Here is a 17,874-nt window from a genome sequence, read left to right as displayed (position 1 = left end):
AATTACACTAACTCCTTAGAAGATAGCCAGATTTAACAATTACTCAGATTTAGAGAAAAAGGTATCAGTTATCCTGATTTCCTAATCCCATGCATTAGCTGAGGTTACAACATCCTTCGTTATTAGGAGCAGTCCCTGATGTTTGTATCCTGCTCTGGTATAAATCAAGATGCAGCAAAAAATATAAATAAATATTAAGATACACGCAAAGTATATATTAATTCAAAACACTAAAATCAGATGATTAAAACAGTTTAATCAATAATACTGTATTTTAAAATATGTATGGGTGATAAAAGGTTATCTTTTTGAAAATCTGATTGCATTTAATAATATCTAACAATTAAGTTCTATAGTTGTATGATGTATGGTCTACATATCAGAGGGACATTTTCTCTTTACTGGACACTCACACACACAGAGAGAGACACAATTCTCTTGCTTATTTCACCACATGGTTTTTGAGATACTAAACTTTTGCAATAATGCCTTTTACAAAATGAAAAAGGATTTTTAAAATCCAGGGTGAAGAAGTACTACTGTCAGTGGTATAATATTGCTTGCTCAAAAGCAGGAACAAGAAGAAACACCTTGAAGAGATAGATAGAAAATAAGGAGAAAAACTGGTTTGAGAAGATGTGTGTTCTTCTCCTCCTTCTCCAACTCCTGCCCCGTTTCAAAGGAATACTTCTTCAGAGGAATACTAGGAATTAAACAGTTAATAAGAGATGGGCAAATACTTTTTTTTTCCTTATACCAGTTTTCCTCTTATTTTACACAATATTGCTCATGGCATAATTTATTTGGAAAAATTAGCCAGATAGCTAGCTTTATAAGAGAGATATCTATGGGCATCACAGATATTTCCTTCTGCTATCTTAACAGGAGAAAAAGCCCTCACTGTCCCAGAGAGTGTAGAACAGGAGTAAACAACTAAACCCCATTCAAATACTTTGGATTAACTTCAATTAGTTCCAACCAGCATGACCAATATGAAGGCACCATGGAAACTGTGCTCTAAAATATTTGGAGGGCACTAGATTGCTTGCCCAAGACGTGAAGTGAGTCTGCCTGTTCTAACAAGCTTTTCCGCAAACACAGTTCACTACAATATCTTGTCGAAAATTAACACAAAAATGTTAAAAAGAAGGAAAAACAGCTGGATATAGTAAAAAAAGGATGAAACAGATACACAACATTGACAGGAAATAAAAAAGACTATTACAGTAATAACAGCAACAACCTTTATTATGGTCAATGATCAGCGCAAAAGAAATTAGAATACTGCAAAATAAAATGTACTGTTATATAGAAACAATTGTGTCTGGAATCTTCTTTATAGGAAGGATATATTCTAGGCCAGACATTTCAAACACAAGGCCCAGGGGCCGGATGCGGCCCGCGAAGTGGTTTCATGTGGCCCGTGAAGCCATCCTGGAAACAGTAAGGGAACGGCCCCCACTGCCTTGGCCCTGGCCCAGAGACCCTCCTTCTGCCAGAGACCCTCAGATCTGTCCCACTCCTGCCCAGGCTCCCATAGGCCCCCTTGATGCGAACGATGTAGAGCTGGCCACACCCACCCAGTAGGCCATACGCACTCAAGCCACGCCCACCCAGTAGGCCACGCCCAGCCTGGCCATACCCACCCGGCCCCCTGAGGGCAACCGCAATGCTGATGCGGCCCTCAGTGAAATTGAGTTTGACACCCCTGTTCTAGGCAGAAGATAGCTGGCTTGATGATTCAGTTTTCCACTGAAAAGACAATGAACAGCCCTTTGAAAAGTCGAGACAAACAATTCAGGGCCTCCATTTCATGACCAGTGAACTCTGTCAGGTGTCCCTATCAACATTATGGCTAGAATGCTAAAGCAGCAAAACAGTGAAGTGCTTTGCAGCTACAGTCATCTGATTTGTAGATAATCTCAACAGAACTGAAAATGTATTTACTGAAAGGAAAGCAACTTTGTTTCCAAACAATTGATCTTTAAAAAGAGAGGTTGCCTTAGATTTGCTGAAATATGGTATGTTGGTTTTGAGGGGAAGAGGGGAATTGCCTTCCTTTTGGGTAAATATAATATTTTTACAGTCACTTTTTCACTCAGATGCTTTAAAGTGGCTTGCCGGAGAGAAATAACTACAATATAAAACATAACTGAAAACTAACCCAAACAGAATCCTACACAGAATGCAGCAGAACATCTCAGATAAATTCTAACATGAAAAATAATATAGAGCTAAAATAGCAGGTGGAAGAATAATGTCCCCTGGAAAAGAGTTTCAAGAAGAAAAACACCGGCACTTCTGAAACTGTCATTTCGTTCACCATTTAAGTTGTCTTAGACACAATAGTCAATGGTGTCGTCTGTATCATAATTTTATGATATACAGCTAATAACATTGCATTAGAATTGAATGTATTATCTGGAAAGAACTATTTGGTGAGGAAAATATATGCTAGAAGACAAATGGAATTGTAACTTTGAGAGAATATTTACCTGATGTTTAACAAATGAGTAATTAAAACTTGATGTGCCAGGGCCCCCTCTTCTTTTAATTTGGATATTGAAGTCTTCAGCAGCCTTTCAGTACCAAATTCATTAGTCATTGAATTTATACTGTACTATCAAGGAGGAAGAGAGATTCTTCTGTCTCAGGTACCAAAATAATTCGATTAGTCTTGGATTCTATGGACTTTAATTGGAGTGGGAATTGTGCTATTTGCTACTTTGTCTCAGCAAGCAGCAATGTATACTAATGTATATACTAAGCCAGGTGGATAAATAATAATAAATAATAAACCTTTATTGTCAAAGTACAACATGTGTACATTGAGATTAGCTGAGCCTCCCCCCATGCTCCCTCCCCCCAACACACAGTGACAACAAACCCTCCATCCTACCACACCATGTGAACCAACTACACCACACACCAGCCTCCCAAGTCAATTCTGCATAAGTTCACAGAGATTATATCCCATTCAAAAGCCTAACAGCCCACAGATAAAAGCTGTTTTTCAGCCTGTTGGTATGGCTGGCTATACTTCTATATCTCCTACCCAATGGTAGGAGAGTAAAGAGATACCGTCCAGGGTGTGAGTCATCCCTGAGAATTTTCCTCACTCTTCCAAGGCAGCGAGCCCTGGCGATGTCATCCAGTGATGTCAGGGGACAGCTCACAATGTCTTGTGCTGTGCTCACTACCCTCTGTAATACTTTCCTGTCCGCGGCTGTCAGACCAGCATACCAAACCACAATACCATACGAGAGGACGCTCTCTATAGTAGACCAGTAAAAGAGGGTCATTAGCCATTGTTCTACCCTGTTCTTCCACAAGACCCTAAGAAAGTGAAGCCTCTGTTGGGCCTTTCTAGCCACCTGGGTTGTGTTAACTTTCCAGGTCAGATCTTCACAGAGGTAGACTCCCAGAAATTTAAAGGAGGAAACTCTCTCCACACAGTCCTCCCCGATGTAAAGTGGGGCAGGTTCCTCCTTTTTTCTCCGGAAGTCTAACACCATCTCTTTCGTCTTGCCGATGTTTAGGTGCAAGTTGTTGTTACTACACCATATGGATAGTTTTTGTACCTCTGCCTTGTATGCTGTCTCATCCCCACCTGTAATAAGACCCACCACAGTTGTATCATCTACGAACTTGATTATCGCAGTGGATGGGTCAGATGATACACAATCATATGTGTATAAAGAGTACAGGTAGGGGCTAAGCACACAGCCCTGTGGCGTGCCGGTGCAAAGCTTTAGGGAGTTGGACAAAGCAGACCCGACCCTCACTGTTTGTAACCCGGTCCCTAAGACAGTCTTGAATCCAATCGCAGATGGCGGGGGAGAATTTCAAGTCAGTCAGCTTCTCGATGAGAATGCTCGGCAAAATAAAAGGCACTGTAAACCTATTCTGTTTTTCCTTTGCAATAGGAGATGTTGTGAGACAATGGAAAGCAACATCTGAACCCCATTTCAAGTTCTCTGAAGAATATAGGACAATTACTAAAGTTGTGCAAATTCCTTGAAAAGGAATTTCAGAATGTGTCTGATGTCCTGCAAAGCACCTTTTTTTGAATTGTCAGAGATGGGGTTAGGGTTAGGCCAGAAGTATTCACAAAAGCAAGCTCATCTTGCCAAATACATATTAGATAACCTGGTAGTGCCACTCTGATTTTTGTTTTCTTGAGTGAGCCATGCCAGTACAGCAGACAGTTCAGCCTGGGAAAAAAATGAAACCACTTATAAGACTGACCTTTACAGACATTGCCACTATAACCACTTACAGAAAGACTCTTGGGACACAGGCTTGGACTGTGGGAAGCAGCCTTTTAGCTGTGACTAGAAAATAGCTCCTTTTGTGTATTTAAAAGGGCTGCCTAATTCCATTCTGAGTATCTATTAGGAAAGGCAATGATATAAGTCCTGAAATGGAAGAAATTTAGGAGTTTGAGCTGTCATCTCAATCATCTCCCTTCAATTACTCCTTATTCAAAAGTATTTTTCCTTAAAGGTGGCTACCGGTACAATCCCAAATAGATTTATTGTAAATCAGGATGCCCATCAGAGAGTTGCAAAGGTGAGAAAAACCTGATTTCTCCCACCAAGTTATAGCTTCCCCCATCTCACAACTGTAGGGAAAGGAATTACTTTGGCTTCACCAATCTAGGAATTTTCTTATGACTTCTCATTTCACTTATTTTACCTCTGTTTTTCAAATACTAGTGTATGCAAAATAAACCCAACATTTCTCTGATTGTCTCTCTAGTTTCCATGTTACCACAGTTCCTTGAATTGACATGGGTTCCTCAGTGCTCATTGCACTGCTTCTGTTGTTATTTCTATCTAGCACAGATACTATTTTCTCAGCATTTTATTGTTAATGCATCTGAAAAGTGTGGAAGAGAATAATAAGCAGATAGAAATATAGTTAAGTAAATAAATTAGCAAATTTACAAGTTGTTACTTAAGCATGATGAAGAGCCAAATTATAACTATAGTGATTGAATGTCTTGAACAAACTGCCTTCATCCTTATTTAAAATAACAAATTTACGGATCTTGACTTAAATAATACTTTGAGAAAATCCATCAGAATGAATGGGATAAGTAAATTATGGCTAACCCTTTCTCACTGCTTTCATGATTTTCAGATGAGTAATCTGAAATTAATACTAAGAACAATTTACTACTACCCATTGCCTCATCACAATACTCTCTTTTTTTCTAAAGACAAATTTAGAATGTAGAGTCCAGATCTGAGACTGAGCAAAAGGGCACCGTATTTGTAAGGTCAAAACAAAACGAATAAAGTAGAGCAAATCCTACCAATCAGCATCACATTCCTGATAACCAGAAGCTGTACAAGAAGCTTTCCATGGACATGTGTAGGAAGCAGTATGACCTCTAAAAATCTAATTCAAATGAGAAATCGTGGGATTGTTGCTGTCTAGATCAAGCAACACCGAAGAGACTTATGGGTAAAAAAAATAAAGTTCCTGAGAATTGCAAATATTAAGCTATGGGAAGAGATACAATTCAAGACTCATCTCACGCTTTCCAAATTATCTTTGTAGTAACCTATGTTACTGAACAAAACAAATATATTTATTTTATTTCAGGGCAATAGAGATTTGCTGGTTTTATCAGTTTTGAAATATCTGAACTGCGGATGAACTGCAAAACATTTGACAAAGAACAGCACTTTGTATGATGACTTCTGGAAGAGAGAGAGAGAGAAAGTTAAATACAACTTAGATTTTTTTGTTTGCTTTTAGTTCTTTTCTCATCCTCTCTCTCATTTCCTAGGGTTTTTTTTCTTTTTGTTCTCCTCACTTGGAGGATTAGTATAGTGCTGTTACTTTTTCCCATTTTCTTATTTCTTCATTGTATACATGATCTTATATAATTGTATTTAAAATTGTAATTTTATATAAATCTTTTGTTATCTTTATTTTTGAAACAAAAGCTAGTCCTCATTTACTGACCACTCATTCAGCAACCGTCACAAGTTATGACAGTACTGAAAAAAGAGACTTATGACTGATCCTCTAAGTTGTGGCCATTGCAGGATACCCCTGGCCATGCATGCTTAGCAACCAGTGTGCATTTACACTCATCACAGCATCTGGTGATCACGTGATCTCAATTTGTGACCTTCACAGCTGGCTTCAAAAAGGAAAGTTAATGGGGAAGCCAGCAGGGATTCACAAATCAGTCACATGACATAGCATGTAATCACCTGGATTGTTTTGCTTCATAACTGCGGACAGAATTGATGAACTGACGTTGTAAATAGGTCATGGTCATGTGATGTTTTACTTTATGATCACCTTTCTTAGTAATAGCCCCAAATGTGATGGGTAAGTGAGGACTACTTATATATAATGTTTATATGACAATAATATAATTATATTGCTATTTTGTTTCTAAGTAGTGCTATAAATGTTATATACGTAAACAATATAATATTTTTAAATAAATATTCATTTAAATCAGGGGTGTCAAACTCAATTTCATGGAGGGCCGCATCAGCATTGCGGTTGCCCTCAGGGGGCCAGGTGGGTGTGGCCTACTGGGTGGGCGTGGCTAAAGTGCATGTGGCCTACTGGGTGGGCGTGGCCAGCTCTACATGGTTCGCATCAAAGGTGCCTATGGGGGCCTGGGCAGGAGTGGGACAGATCTGAGGGTCTCTGGCAGAAGGAGGGTCTCTGGGCCAGGGCCAAGGCAGTGGGGGCCATTCCGTCACTCTTTCCAGGATGGCTTCGCGGGCCACATGAAACCACTTCGCGGGCCGGATCCGGCCCCCGGGCCTTGTGTTTGACATGTCTGATTTAAATGTTTCTGAAGTTTAACAAAACATTTTCTTAGAAGTGTATAACTGATGTATAAAATGTAGTAGTACAAAAAATGCACAGAAAAGATTTTCTCTCTTGTAATATCAGAGTTTAGAGGATTATTTGGGGAAGCTGAAGTATCTGTTCTTACAGCACATAATTAAACTATGGAATTGTCTAGGATGAAATGTGCTTATATCATGTTAGAGAATGGATTGTTCAAATATGCAGTAAATCAGAATATTGACTATTACTCATGATGACTTTTTATTACTATCAGTATAAATACATCTCAGTTTCTGTACAAATACAGAGAACAGCTTCATCACTAATATACTTATGCCTCTCCTGACATAATAAATCAGATATATCTTTAGTCTGATCTACCACAGCTTTTTTTTCTTTTTTAAATAATATTTTATTAGTTTTCTAATTTTACATTTAGGTATTTAAAAGCAACATGGTGACTGGGTTAATCAATAGTTCAATATCATACAAAAATCTTTAGTACAAATCTCAAGTTACAACATCAAATATTTCCCCTCTTTTTCCCTTAATATCTACTATCTCGTATTTAAGCTAATACAGTTCTTATTATATCAACTAAGTGAAAACATCATTATTACATTTATCAATAATTTTAGCTTATACATATCTTAATTGCTTTTACATTCAATCTTTATAGACAATCAATGTCCTGTTATTGGTTTTTTCCCAATTTTTAGTTTCCCATCAATATTCACATTTAACATTTGATATTTATAATTTCCAGGCTTTAGGTAACCAAAGTTTCCCTTATCTCAGTTCATAACAGAATCTAATATTCAAAATACACATTATCTGTTTGAGTATAGTCTTGTTCTATTTTCTAAAAGTTATCTATTTCCCACCATATTAAATCATCTAATTAATAATACAGGATCCCCTTCAATAAATCAAAACCATTATAGATTGTCTGGGTTAATCAATAAATCAAACATAGTCATAACTCTGGATAATTTTCCTTATGTGGGATTTACAAAAGATGCTTGTTATGTCTTGAAGAATTTTGTGAGGAGGGACAAAAGATAAGAAACCAAGTTCTATGAAAGTGAGAAAAAAATGGAAGGACTATAAAGTTGGTTTATTTGATCAAGGTTAACATAGGTATGTTGTTATCTCTGTTAACCCTTAATGGTCTTTGATTGACATTTGGACTGAAATGAAGATGCTTTATAGATTTATTTATAGATAAGAGATAGATTATTTGCTGTATTTTAAGAGAAGGTAATAAATTACTAAAATTGTTTACACTTTTGATGAAGGTGGAAATGTAATTTTATATATTTTCTTTTTTTTACTATATTCTTATTTTCTTTTTTTCCTCTTTCTTTTCTGCATCTTCCACTCTTTTTTTGGTTTGTATTGTTGTAATTATAGTCCTTAATTCCTTTCTTTGAGAAAGTTATACCAAATATGCTGAGAGCTTTCAAAGGAAATAAGGAAAAAAAATAGTCTAAATTTATTGCTTAAATACACTTTCAATCTGCTGCCAGATCCTGCCCAGAATTTTTACCATTATCCATGTGTGCCTTATTTGTTTGTTGTTGTTGTTGTTGTTGTTGTTGTTAGTTGCGAAGTCGTGTCCGACCCATCGCGACCCTATGGACAATGTTCCTCCAGGCCTTCCTGTCCTCTACCATCTTCTGGAGTCCATCTAAGCTCACGCCTACTGCTTCAGTGACTCCATCCAGCCACCTCATTCTCTGTCGTCCCCTTCTTCTATTGCCCTCAATCTTTCCCAGCATTAGGCTCTTCTCCAGTGAGTCCTTCCTTCTCATTAGGTGGCCAAAGCATTTGAGTTTTAGCTTCAGGATCTGGCCTTCTAAAGAGCAGTCAGGGTTGATCTCCTCTAGGACTGACCGGTTTGATCGCCTTGCAGTCCAAGGAACTCGCAGGAGTCTTCTCCATCACCATAGTTCAAAGGCTTCAATTCTTTGGCTCAGCCTTTCTTATGGTCCAGCTTTCACTGCCATACATTGCATTGTTTACTCACACCCAATGTTCCATAAGAGGACAGTGTCGAGTCCATAAAATGTCTATGTCCTTGTTGGATGACTGTGCTGGGGCGTGGGGTGGTATACTGTTCTAAGTGTTTTGTATTGGTTGTATGGTTGCGTCATTTACTTTAGAGGAGGTACCATTTATGTTTTAATTGTGAGCGAACTAGAATGTGAGATCTGGGCGACTCATCTCATGTGAGATGGGCGGCAGTATAAATGGAATAAATGATAAAACCAGATAAAAACTGTTTCATCCTTGTTGTCCAACCCAAATTGTATCAGAACAAGGAAGGAGTGGGAAGTCAATAGAGTGTGTGGGGTGTGTGTGTGTGTGTGTAATGGGGAACGTTGAGACCACTCGCAACTGGGATTTTCTCATCATCTGTCACAGATGCAAAGGTTAACATTTCTTCAGATTCCCAAGATCTGAAAAGGTGATGGCGTGTCCCACCTTTGGACCCGATAGCTTGGTTAGCTCTTTCCGTGTTTAAATGTTTTGGCGCAAGAAGAGTCTCCTTCTGTGGTTATAAGAGGTTTAACAAGAAGCCACCTCATAACCAGAACCTTCGGGGGGACGATCTCACGATATCGGAACGCCCCATTTTTTTTTTCAACTAACGTTTAATTCACGCTTGAGCATGGAAGGGCGGCACCAACCAGCTGTTCTGTCCAATGGCAGCCCAACTCCCCGGAAAGGCGTCTGATGCTCTGTGAAGGTCCGGTCTGCAACCAAAGCCTTTTGTTTTTCGTTCCCTGCTGAGATCTTTACAGTCCTTTCAGCTTCAGTCGCGGGAATGTCGGTCGTGACAACCAAGAAGGAGTCCGAGCTTTCCGGCCAGATCGAAGACTTCGTGATGCTTCTGAAAAGAGGCGGAAAGTTGCCGCGTTCAGGGGAGGTGGCCCGACGGACGGTGGGGCTGCTGCGGAAGATCGTGGCGAACGGGCGCTGGGACAATGCTGGTGAGGCAGCGGGGTAGGCACAGGCATATACATGCCCTCGCGGGCTGCTGGATTCAGCTTCTTTCCCTCGATCCGGCTTTATCCCCGGCCCGGCATAAAAGAGAAAGCACGGCTAATTATTTTCCAAGACAGAAAAAATGAAAATACTTCTTAAGTCTTAATTCAGTCGGTTTCTTTGATGCTCCACTCGAATAGGTTCAGTCAGTGAAATACACTATTGTTTAAGCCTATTGCACGGCATATCATTTTTCTTTCCACCTAGAAAAATTCAGTTGCGATGGAAGTTTGCTCTATAGGAAGGCCAATTGTAAAATTCCAGTGTTTTCTTTCTCCAATCCGTAGATGACGAAATGTATCTGTCAAAATATTCTCTGATATTTGGAACTGAAGCTCTGAAGGTAGAGGAGTCATAAGTGACTTCATTGGCATGGATACATCCCTTTCTAAAGAGTTTCAAACTATGTGTCAATAACGCATGTTGCAGAGATGAGGATGGACAACTTAAAAGTCCACCCCGGGCATCTGATGTATCACCCATGTTTTCTTGAACGAGCTTGCAAAGTTTCCTTCCCTCTTTATTGAAGCATGGAAGAGATGGTGTTCTTAACGATGATTTACCAAATTAGTTGCTTGGATATTTATTACACACTGAACTAATTAATCATATGGGTTGGGCTAGGTTAATTATAATGAACTGGCTAGTTTGTGTTTGAAGATATTGTGTGAATATAGTATTCTCAAAATATCCTTTCCATTTTAGTTTAAGAGGGAATTTAGGGAAAGATGACTGAAGAAATGATAAAATCTCAAAACAAAGGACACTGAATATTAGGTAAATACTATTCCCAGGCAGTAAAAGTAGCAAAGAAAGCTTACTCTTTTACTATCATAATGACTGCATAGAATAAATTTAAAATGTAGTTTTAAAAATATTTTTAGCTTTTGACATCTTCTGCAGAGTGCTGATATCCATGAAGTTTTACGATAAATTGTTCATAGTTAGGAGTCATTAATATTATATAATATTTAAAAAACCGATATGGAAGTTTATCAAAGTTGAATAAAACTTACTGAGGAGTATCTTGTAATAGATACTGCCATTCAAAATGAAGAAGTTGTTGGTCAGTAGAAAATTGGTTTGGATATTGAAATTCAGTTTAATCTGGAAGTAGGCCTGCTTTCACTTAAAGATAGCTTCATAGCTTGGAACACTCCTGAATTCTTTGCTGTCCCTTGCCTCTAAATAGCAGTAGGAAGGACTGTATGTTCATGATTACATTTAACACAGTAGGACAATTGGAGTTAGTAGCAAGGGTAACTAGGTTACTTCATATGTAAAACACCTCAGTACAAGCGCTACTTGAAAAGAATATGGATTTTTTTTTAGTTACTGCTACATATTACCTGAATACTGATAGCCTTTCATGATTGCCAGTTATCTCCTTGGCTCAATTCAAGCTTAGGGGCTGGTTATTTAACAAATTACTTGTTGCATTGAATCAATGACTATTAATAATTATTAATTTCTGATTATTAAAATCTGCAGAAGGTTTTTTGAAAGATGTGTGCTCTTTTGCTCATATATGAGAAATATTCTATTTTAAGTACTACACTTGTATTGACTCCTATAGTTTGTAGAAGACAAAACTCCCTTTTAAAGTTTTATTTTTGGTTTTTAGTTATTGTATTATAAATATTTCTTGAATACTGCTTTAACAGAAATATGATATGAAAGTTAGTAATTCAATCTCCCATTGCATTTGGTTTTTTTTTTTTGTTTATCATATCTAGATAGCTGCCCATCTCACAAAAATGTGATTCTGGACAGCCACAATAAAAAGATTAGAAAATAGTAATATAAAAGACAGCAATTTAAATAAATTAATATTATAGTTTTTAAAAAGGCAAGGAGAGAATGACACATATTAACAATAGTGGAGCCATCTCAACAATTCACCATTCCCTGGGGGCCCCCAAGCCTGATGACATAGCTAAGTCTTGAGGGACTTTAGAAAAGTTAAGAAAGATGGAAGCAGCCTGATATCTCATTATGCCCTGTAGTGTATAATCTTGACCTTAATTGGTTGATTAAAATTAGCAAACATAGTGTCTGGTTTAAACAAGCGAGTCATGGAAACTCTTATTTAGATAACTGCACACACATAATGTCAAGTAATAGTATAAAAGCCGCATGTTAAAAGGTTGATGATAAAGGCTCCAGTTAACTGAGAAGATAGAGGAATAGAATATAAGTTAAGTAAGTACGTAGGGGAAGAAGTAAATTGAACTGTAGATATATAAGGAATTACCAGATGTATCTCCCTCTCATTTCAGGAGAACTAATGAACTTGATTCGTAAGGAAGGTAAGAGAATGAGTGCAGCCCAACCATCTGAGACCACTGTAGGTAACATGGTGAGACGAGTGTTGAAGATAATTCGTGAAGAATACAGCAGGTAAGTAGCTTGTCCTATTTTCATTATTTTGGTACTCTCTGAGAAGATATTTTCTGTGTAATATTAATTTTGAAGAATCAAAATCAGCCTAACCTCATTTATGTTTCCTAATATTTTTAACTTCGATTGTACAAAGGAACCGTTAACATTTCTTTGTAGGTATACTTTTGCAATGTGCACCCTTGTAAACTGTTAAACCTTCAAGTTATTTAAGAACTACTTTCCATATGCTTCTTCCTGTATTAAAGCTGTTTTCTTAAGCCTATTTTGTTTGCTTGATATTCTATTACTGTTAAACAATGAGCAATGTTCCTCCGAGAGACATGATTTTTAAAGTTCTTAAATCTTTTGAAGGAACCACACTAGCAAAAAGTATAAGCTTCCATCAGGATTACATTTTCTCACTTTGCCTGGATTGAAATGATTTGTTCCACAGGCTCCGAGGACGTAGTGAAGAGAGTGACCAGCAAGAATCTCTGCACAAACTTCTGACCTCAGGAGGTCTCAGTGAAGATTTCAAGATCTGCTATCAGCCACTAAGGGCCAATATTATTGATGCCATTAGAGAGCTGCTGCTTGAACTTGGTAAGAGAAGCTGGTGGTAGAATAGGTGAAATTAGAAATTAGATAATTCCTAGTAAAAAAAGATTTTTGAATTTACATCCTAGATTGCAGCATTGAGCTGCTTTCCAATCAGCAGAAAGATCTCTTCCATTTAAATGGGAATACAGTAGAAAGATTTTAGTGCTAGTTACATTTTAAACAATGCAAAGGCAGTATAGCCTGAGTTGTGAACTGGACAATGCTAAGAAATAATTGCCTTGTATGGAACAAACCTTACAGTAAATATTTTGTCTATGCAATTTGAAGACATTAAGCAGGTTGTACATAATAGCCTTTTCTCCAATTTTAATTGCAAAGACAAATTAAGTTGTGTAATGTAATATGCATTAATCTGTTAAAATCAGCAGAATCTTATCTGATTTTAAATAAGATGTTGGCATATTGTAAAACAAAGTATTAGCATCCAAAATTTACATAATTTCCAAGAATGCTTATGAGTTTCAGACAGTCTTAGTGCTTTTTTTGTAAAAAAAAAAAGTGCTGGAACTCACACATTTCATACAACCCGCTTTGCCTACCCTACAAGGTTGCATCCAAAACAGGTGCCGGAACTCTGTTCTGGGCGTACTATGACAAAAAAAGCCCTGGTCTTAGAAAATAAATTATGGAATTCTGGCCAGCTGGGAATTCTGGAAGTTGAAATTCATACATCTTAAAGTTGCTGAGATTGAAATAATACTGATATAGAGCAATCCAGAGGTAGGTGGGTGGGTATTAAGATGCCATGCGTAGTATGCATGTCAAAATATCTTTTAGGATTGGCCACGCTCTGTCAGGTGGGTTTTTAAAATGTGCAATACACCCAACAACTGTTCTTTTAAAAAGTCTACATCATAATCTCAAAATTCTCTTGTGTCCATCGGAGTCAAAAAATTGCCGATTCCTATCCTATGCATTCTGTCAACAAATATTTAGGTGGTCTTTTAAAAACATCTTTAAAACATTCTACTTTAGGCTTTTCCAACCAATTTTTATCAATTTAGAATATTCTAGGAAATGTAGACTTATCTGTTAAGTAAGTCTTCCTAACCATCTCAGTTACGGTAGATTTAGAGATTTATGTATAGGAAATTATGAGAAACGCTGAACGAGGTCTTCCAGGCAGATTTGTGTTGCGTCTGTCTCTTCTCTCACGGCTCGATTTCTTTTCCTTGTAGAGAGCACTACTGAAAATATTTCCACCCAGGCTTTGGAACACATCCACTCCAATGAGGTGATTATGACTATTGGTTATTCACGCACAGTGGAGGCTTTCCTGAAAGAGGCAGCACGTAAAAGGAAATTCCATGTCATTGTGGCTGAATGTGCCCCCTTTTGCCAGGTAAAGGCTTGTTATGTAAGCACTTCTTTGCTCGTTTGGTGTTAATGCTTAATGTGGAACATCATTTTAAATAAAAAACATACCATGATAAAATGTGTAGACTTTGTGAATTGGAAATGCAGCGTTGCTTACCCAATTAAAAATTACCCAGCCAGATCTCTCACTGCATTTTCTTTCTTCTGCTGAACTTACTGGAATTGTTCGTGTGGCCTAGCTTGATAATATGCATTTAAGAAGCTTCAGAATGCGTAGCTCAGAGTGTTTACTTGTTATATCTCCCCAAATATTAATCTTTCCACATCTTTTTTTTCCCTTGCAGGGCCATGAAATGGCTGTCAGTTTGTCTAAAGAGAATATAGAAACCACAGTGATGAGTGATGCCGCCATCTTTGCTGTTATGTCTCGAGTCAACAAGGTGGGCTTCTTGGAGTTGAGTTTGCCTCTTCAGAGTTGACGTGTTTTTTTGTTGCTGGTAAAACACTGAATCATAGCCTTTCGTATGTGTATCTTGCACACTGTACTGTTGGCGATTCAGTATCATATCAATTGTATCTTTATCCAGATTTCTTTTTACAGGTGGTCTTTGACTTCTGGCCAGTTGCTTAGCAACCATTCAAAGTTTCGATAGCCACACACACATATCCCACGGTCACGTGATTGTATTTTGGACTCTTGGCAACCAACTCACATTTATGACTGTTTGCAGCATCCTGCAGTCATGTGACCAAAATTTACCATGCTTTTTCTGTCAACCAACCTTTAGATTATGATGTAGAAAAAGAATATTTATTAGTCTTATGTAGATTAATTTTTATTTTGTTATGACAAGCGGTTTTCATTTTCCCCTTGTATTTTGCAGGTTATCATTGGAACAAAAACCATTTTGGCCAATGGCGCCTTAATAGCTGTCAGTGGAACTCATACTCTGGCATTAGCAGCCAAACACCACTCGACCCCTCTCATTGTCTGTGCACCCATGTTCAAACTCACACCACAGGCAAGTGCAGTGATTTTTGAACTGTCTTTGGTTCAGAGAAATACAAAAGTGCCAGTGTGGCAGTATAAAGATAAATAAGAATGCACTTGAAAAATGGGATCCTGCTAGTGGTCTGCAAGCAGGCGGTGTAGTTTTTGGGAGAAGAATCTGAGTCAGTGAAATGACGAGCCCTGTGATGTATTTTTCTAACATAATTTATGACACACAGCAGGGATACTCAAACAGTGTTTGTGAACTCCCCATCCCCCATCCCATCCCCACAGGTTGCTAGTAATTTACAGGGTGGGACTACTATTTTTAAAACGCTGATCAGTCCTGTGGAGGCAAAGTAGGAGTACTTGCAAAACTTTCTTCAGGTTTAACTGAAATTGACAAAATACTTGTTCAGTTAAAGTGAGGAACAAAAGCCTGGATAGGTTCTGAGAAATGGTTAAATCTTTGGATCTAACCATCTATCAAAAACAGTGGGTAATCAAAACAGGTTTTTGAATTCATTTATTTTGTTAGTTTTATTTACAGTAGGATTATAGAGAATTATTTCTCATTTCAGGGGATTGTGGTGTAATGAAGTTTGAGGTCCTCTAACGTATGTTACAGAGCAAGGGAATATTCAGTAGTTGAGATTATGTCTAATCCTTCTCTGTCTCTTGCTGTTCTCACTTTCAGTTTCTTAATGAAGAGGATTCATTCCACAAGTTTGTCTCTCCACAGGAAGTACTGCCTTTTACAGAAGGTAAATTCTTTGCTACTTGAGACGTAGGGAGAAATATTAATTTTATCACTTAAGAGAGCATAAAATGCGGATCCTAGCGCTGTTCAGTTTTTCCAAGTGTGATCCTCATCATGTTGCGGAAAAGTAGTCAGCCTTCAGATTGGAGGCACTTGCTTACAACTTGGAATTTAGGATATGAGCCGTGTTTGTGTAGTGATTAGAATGCAGTACTGCAGGCTATTTCTGCCGGCTGCCAGCTGTTCAGGAGTTCGATTCTCACCGGCTCAAGGTTGACTCAGCCTTCCATCCTTCTGAGGTCAGTAAAATGAGCACCCAGATTGTTGGGGGCAATAGGCTGACTTTGTAAACTGCTTAGAGAGGACTGTAAAGCATTGTGAAGCAGTATATAAGTCTAAGTGCTATTGCTATATGTAGCATCCAACCTTTTCTAATGAAAATTCTTACTCTGGCAGCTGGACTACATGAACAAATTAGCTAGATGGAACTACCAGTTGCCATGTCTTCATTGGTGTTTATGCTCCAACACTTGTTGTTTCCTGCTGTAAATCAGTGGGAGGGAAAATACCTATGCTAGTCTGAGGGGCTGGTAGATATTCCATCTAGTCCCAGAGCTTCAAGGGGAAATAGAAGTTTTAGGTAAGCAGTCTCCCCTTCTCCTAGCAGTGCATTAAGGGAGAATACCAACACACATAGATTTATGCCTGTAACTAAGTTCTCAGTTAGTTGAATGCATTTACATTGAAAGTAGGTCTTTAAACTATTTTTCAGTGGTTTCAATAGACCTAAGTGCAAATAATTTACTCTAAATCAGACATGTCAAACTCGCGATGTCATATGATGTTGCGCAACGTATCGGAGCTTTTTCACCATTGCTGGCAATGGGGTGGGCATGGTTTCCCGATGATGTGTGTCCAGCTCGCGGGCTAGCAGTTTGACACCCCTGCTCTAAATACTATAAGAGTGAATTGATTTTTACTCTGGGTTTTTATAACTGCTGGTCACCCAATCTCTCTTTTTGTGTTATTGGTCATTTTTCAATCACGTACATATTTTTCTTTCAGGAGACATTCTATCAAAGGTCAATGTTTACTGTCCAGTTTTTGACTACGTTCCTCCAGAACTTATCACACTCTTCATTTCAAACATTGGAGGCAACGCTCCTTCTTATATCTATCGTCTTATGAGCGAACTTTATCATCCTGATGATCGTGAACTTTGAAACTTTGTGCTATGGGCTTAATTTATTCCAGCAAAAATGGGTGATATAACAAATACCAGTATTTTCATTGGGGAAATAAATAAACTACAGAAAATGAAAGTGTTTCTTCAAAGGCATTTTTTTAAACTGCACTATCTCTATCGGCATGAGAATTCCTTGTGTTCTAGGTTTCTTCCAACAACTTTATTAGTAATATCCCACAACATTCTAAAGTCTTCATAAGCCAGTGCCATACTAATTCAGGAATAGCCAATTTAATGTCCTCCAGGTACTTTGGGTTTCAGCTCCCATAAACATCTGCTTTTATGGCCAGTGACAAAGAATTGTGAGAACTGTACTCTAGTTTAAAACATTTGGATATCAGAATTGCTTATCTTTAACCTTATGAAAGAAGGCATTGCTCTTAAGTAGTTGGGAAATGTTCTCTATAATAGCTTCAAAAAGGAGATAGAAAAGAAAACCGACTAAATATGAAATGGTAGCTACATTGCTTCTTAACCTGTAGCACAGGAGCCTGTTCCCACTTTTGTTTCATCTAAAGTTAATAGGTAGGTAATCTATGCTAGCACGTTAGCAATAACAAAATGATGGAAGCCTGTTTTTAAATAGCAATTTGTTAAAAAATACAAGAAATTAGAAATTAGATCCTAAATTTAGCTCCCTTTATGAATTGATACAAAACACCAGAATTATTG

At 37.9% G+C, this 17,874-nt stretch overlaps 1 protein-coding gene across 2 annotated transcripts; it reads left to right on the top strand.

Annotated features, from left to right (window-relative positions):
• The first annotated feature begins 9,599 nt into the window (after window positions 1–9,599).
• On the top strand, window positions 9,600–17,352 carry EIF2B2 (eukaryotic translation initiation factor 2B subunit beta). Of its 2 annotated transcripts, none has more exons than XM_083379034.1 (8): window positions 9,600–9,830; window positions 12,165–12,285; window positions 12,722–12,870; window positions 14,067–14,230; window positions 14,550–14,645; window positions 15,090–15,227; window positions 15,894–15,960; window positions 17,022–17,352. In XM_083379034.1, exons 1-8 carry the CDS (start codon window positions 9,665–9,667, stop codon window positions 17,177–17,179), a joined length of 1,059 nt encoding a protein of 352 aa, XP_083235160.1. In that variant the 5' UTR covers window positions 9,600–9,664; the 3' UTR covers window positions 17,180–17,352. The 2 variants fall into 2 exon arrangements, with proteins under 2 accessions (XP_083235160.1, XP_083235161.1); XM_083379035.1 differs by having other exon boundaries at window positions 9,668–9,843.
• The last annotated feature ends 522 nt before the right edge of the window (window positions 17,353–17,874 follow it).

This window comes from Vipera ursinii (genome assembly GCF_947247035.1).
Source record: "Vipera ursinii genome assembly, chromosome: 1".
Lineage (NCBI taxonomy): Eukaryota > Metazoa > Chordata > Lepidosauria > Squamata > Viperidae > Vipera > Vipera ursinii.
The sequence above is the reverse complement of the archived record's forward strand: the minus strand, read 5'-3'. Positions and strand labels throughout refer to the sequence as shown.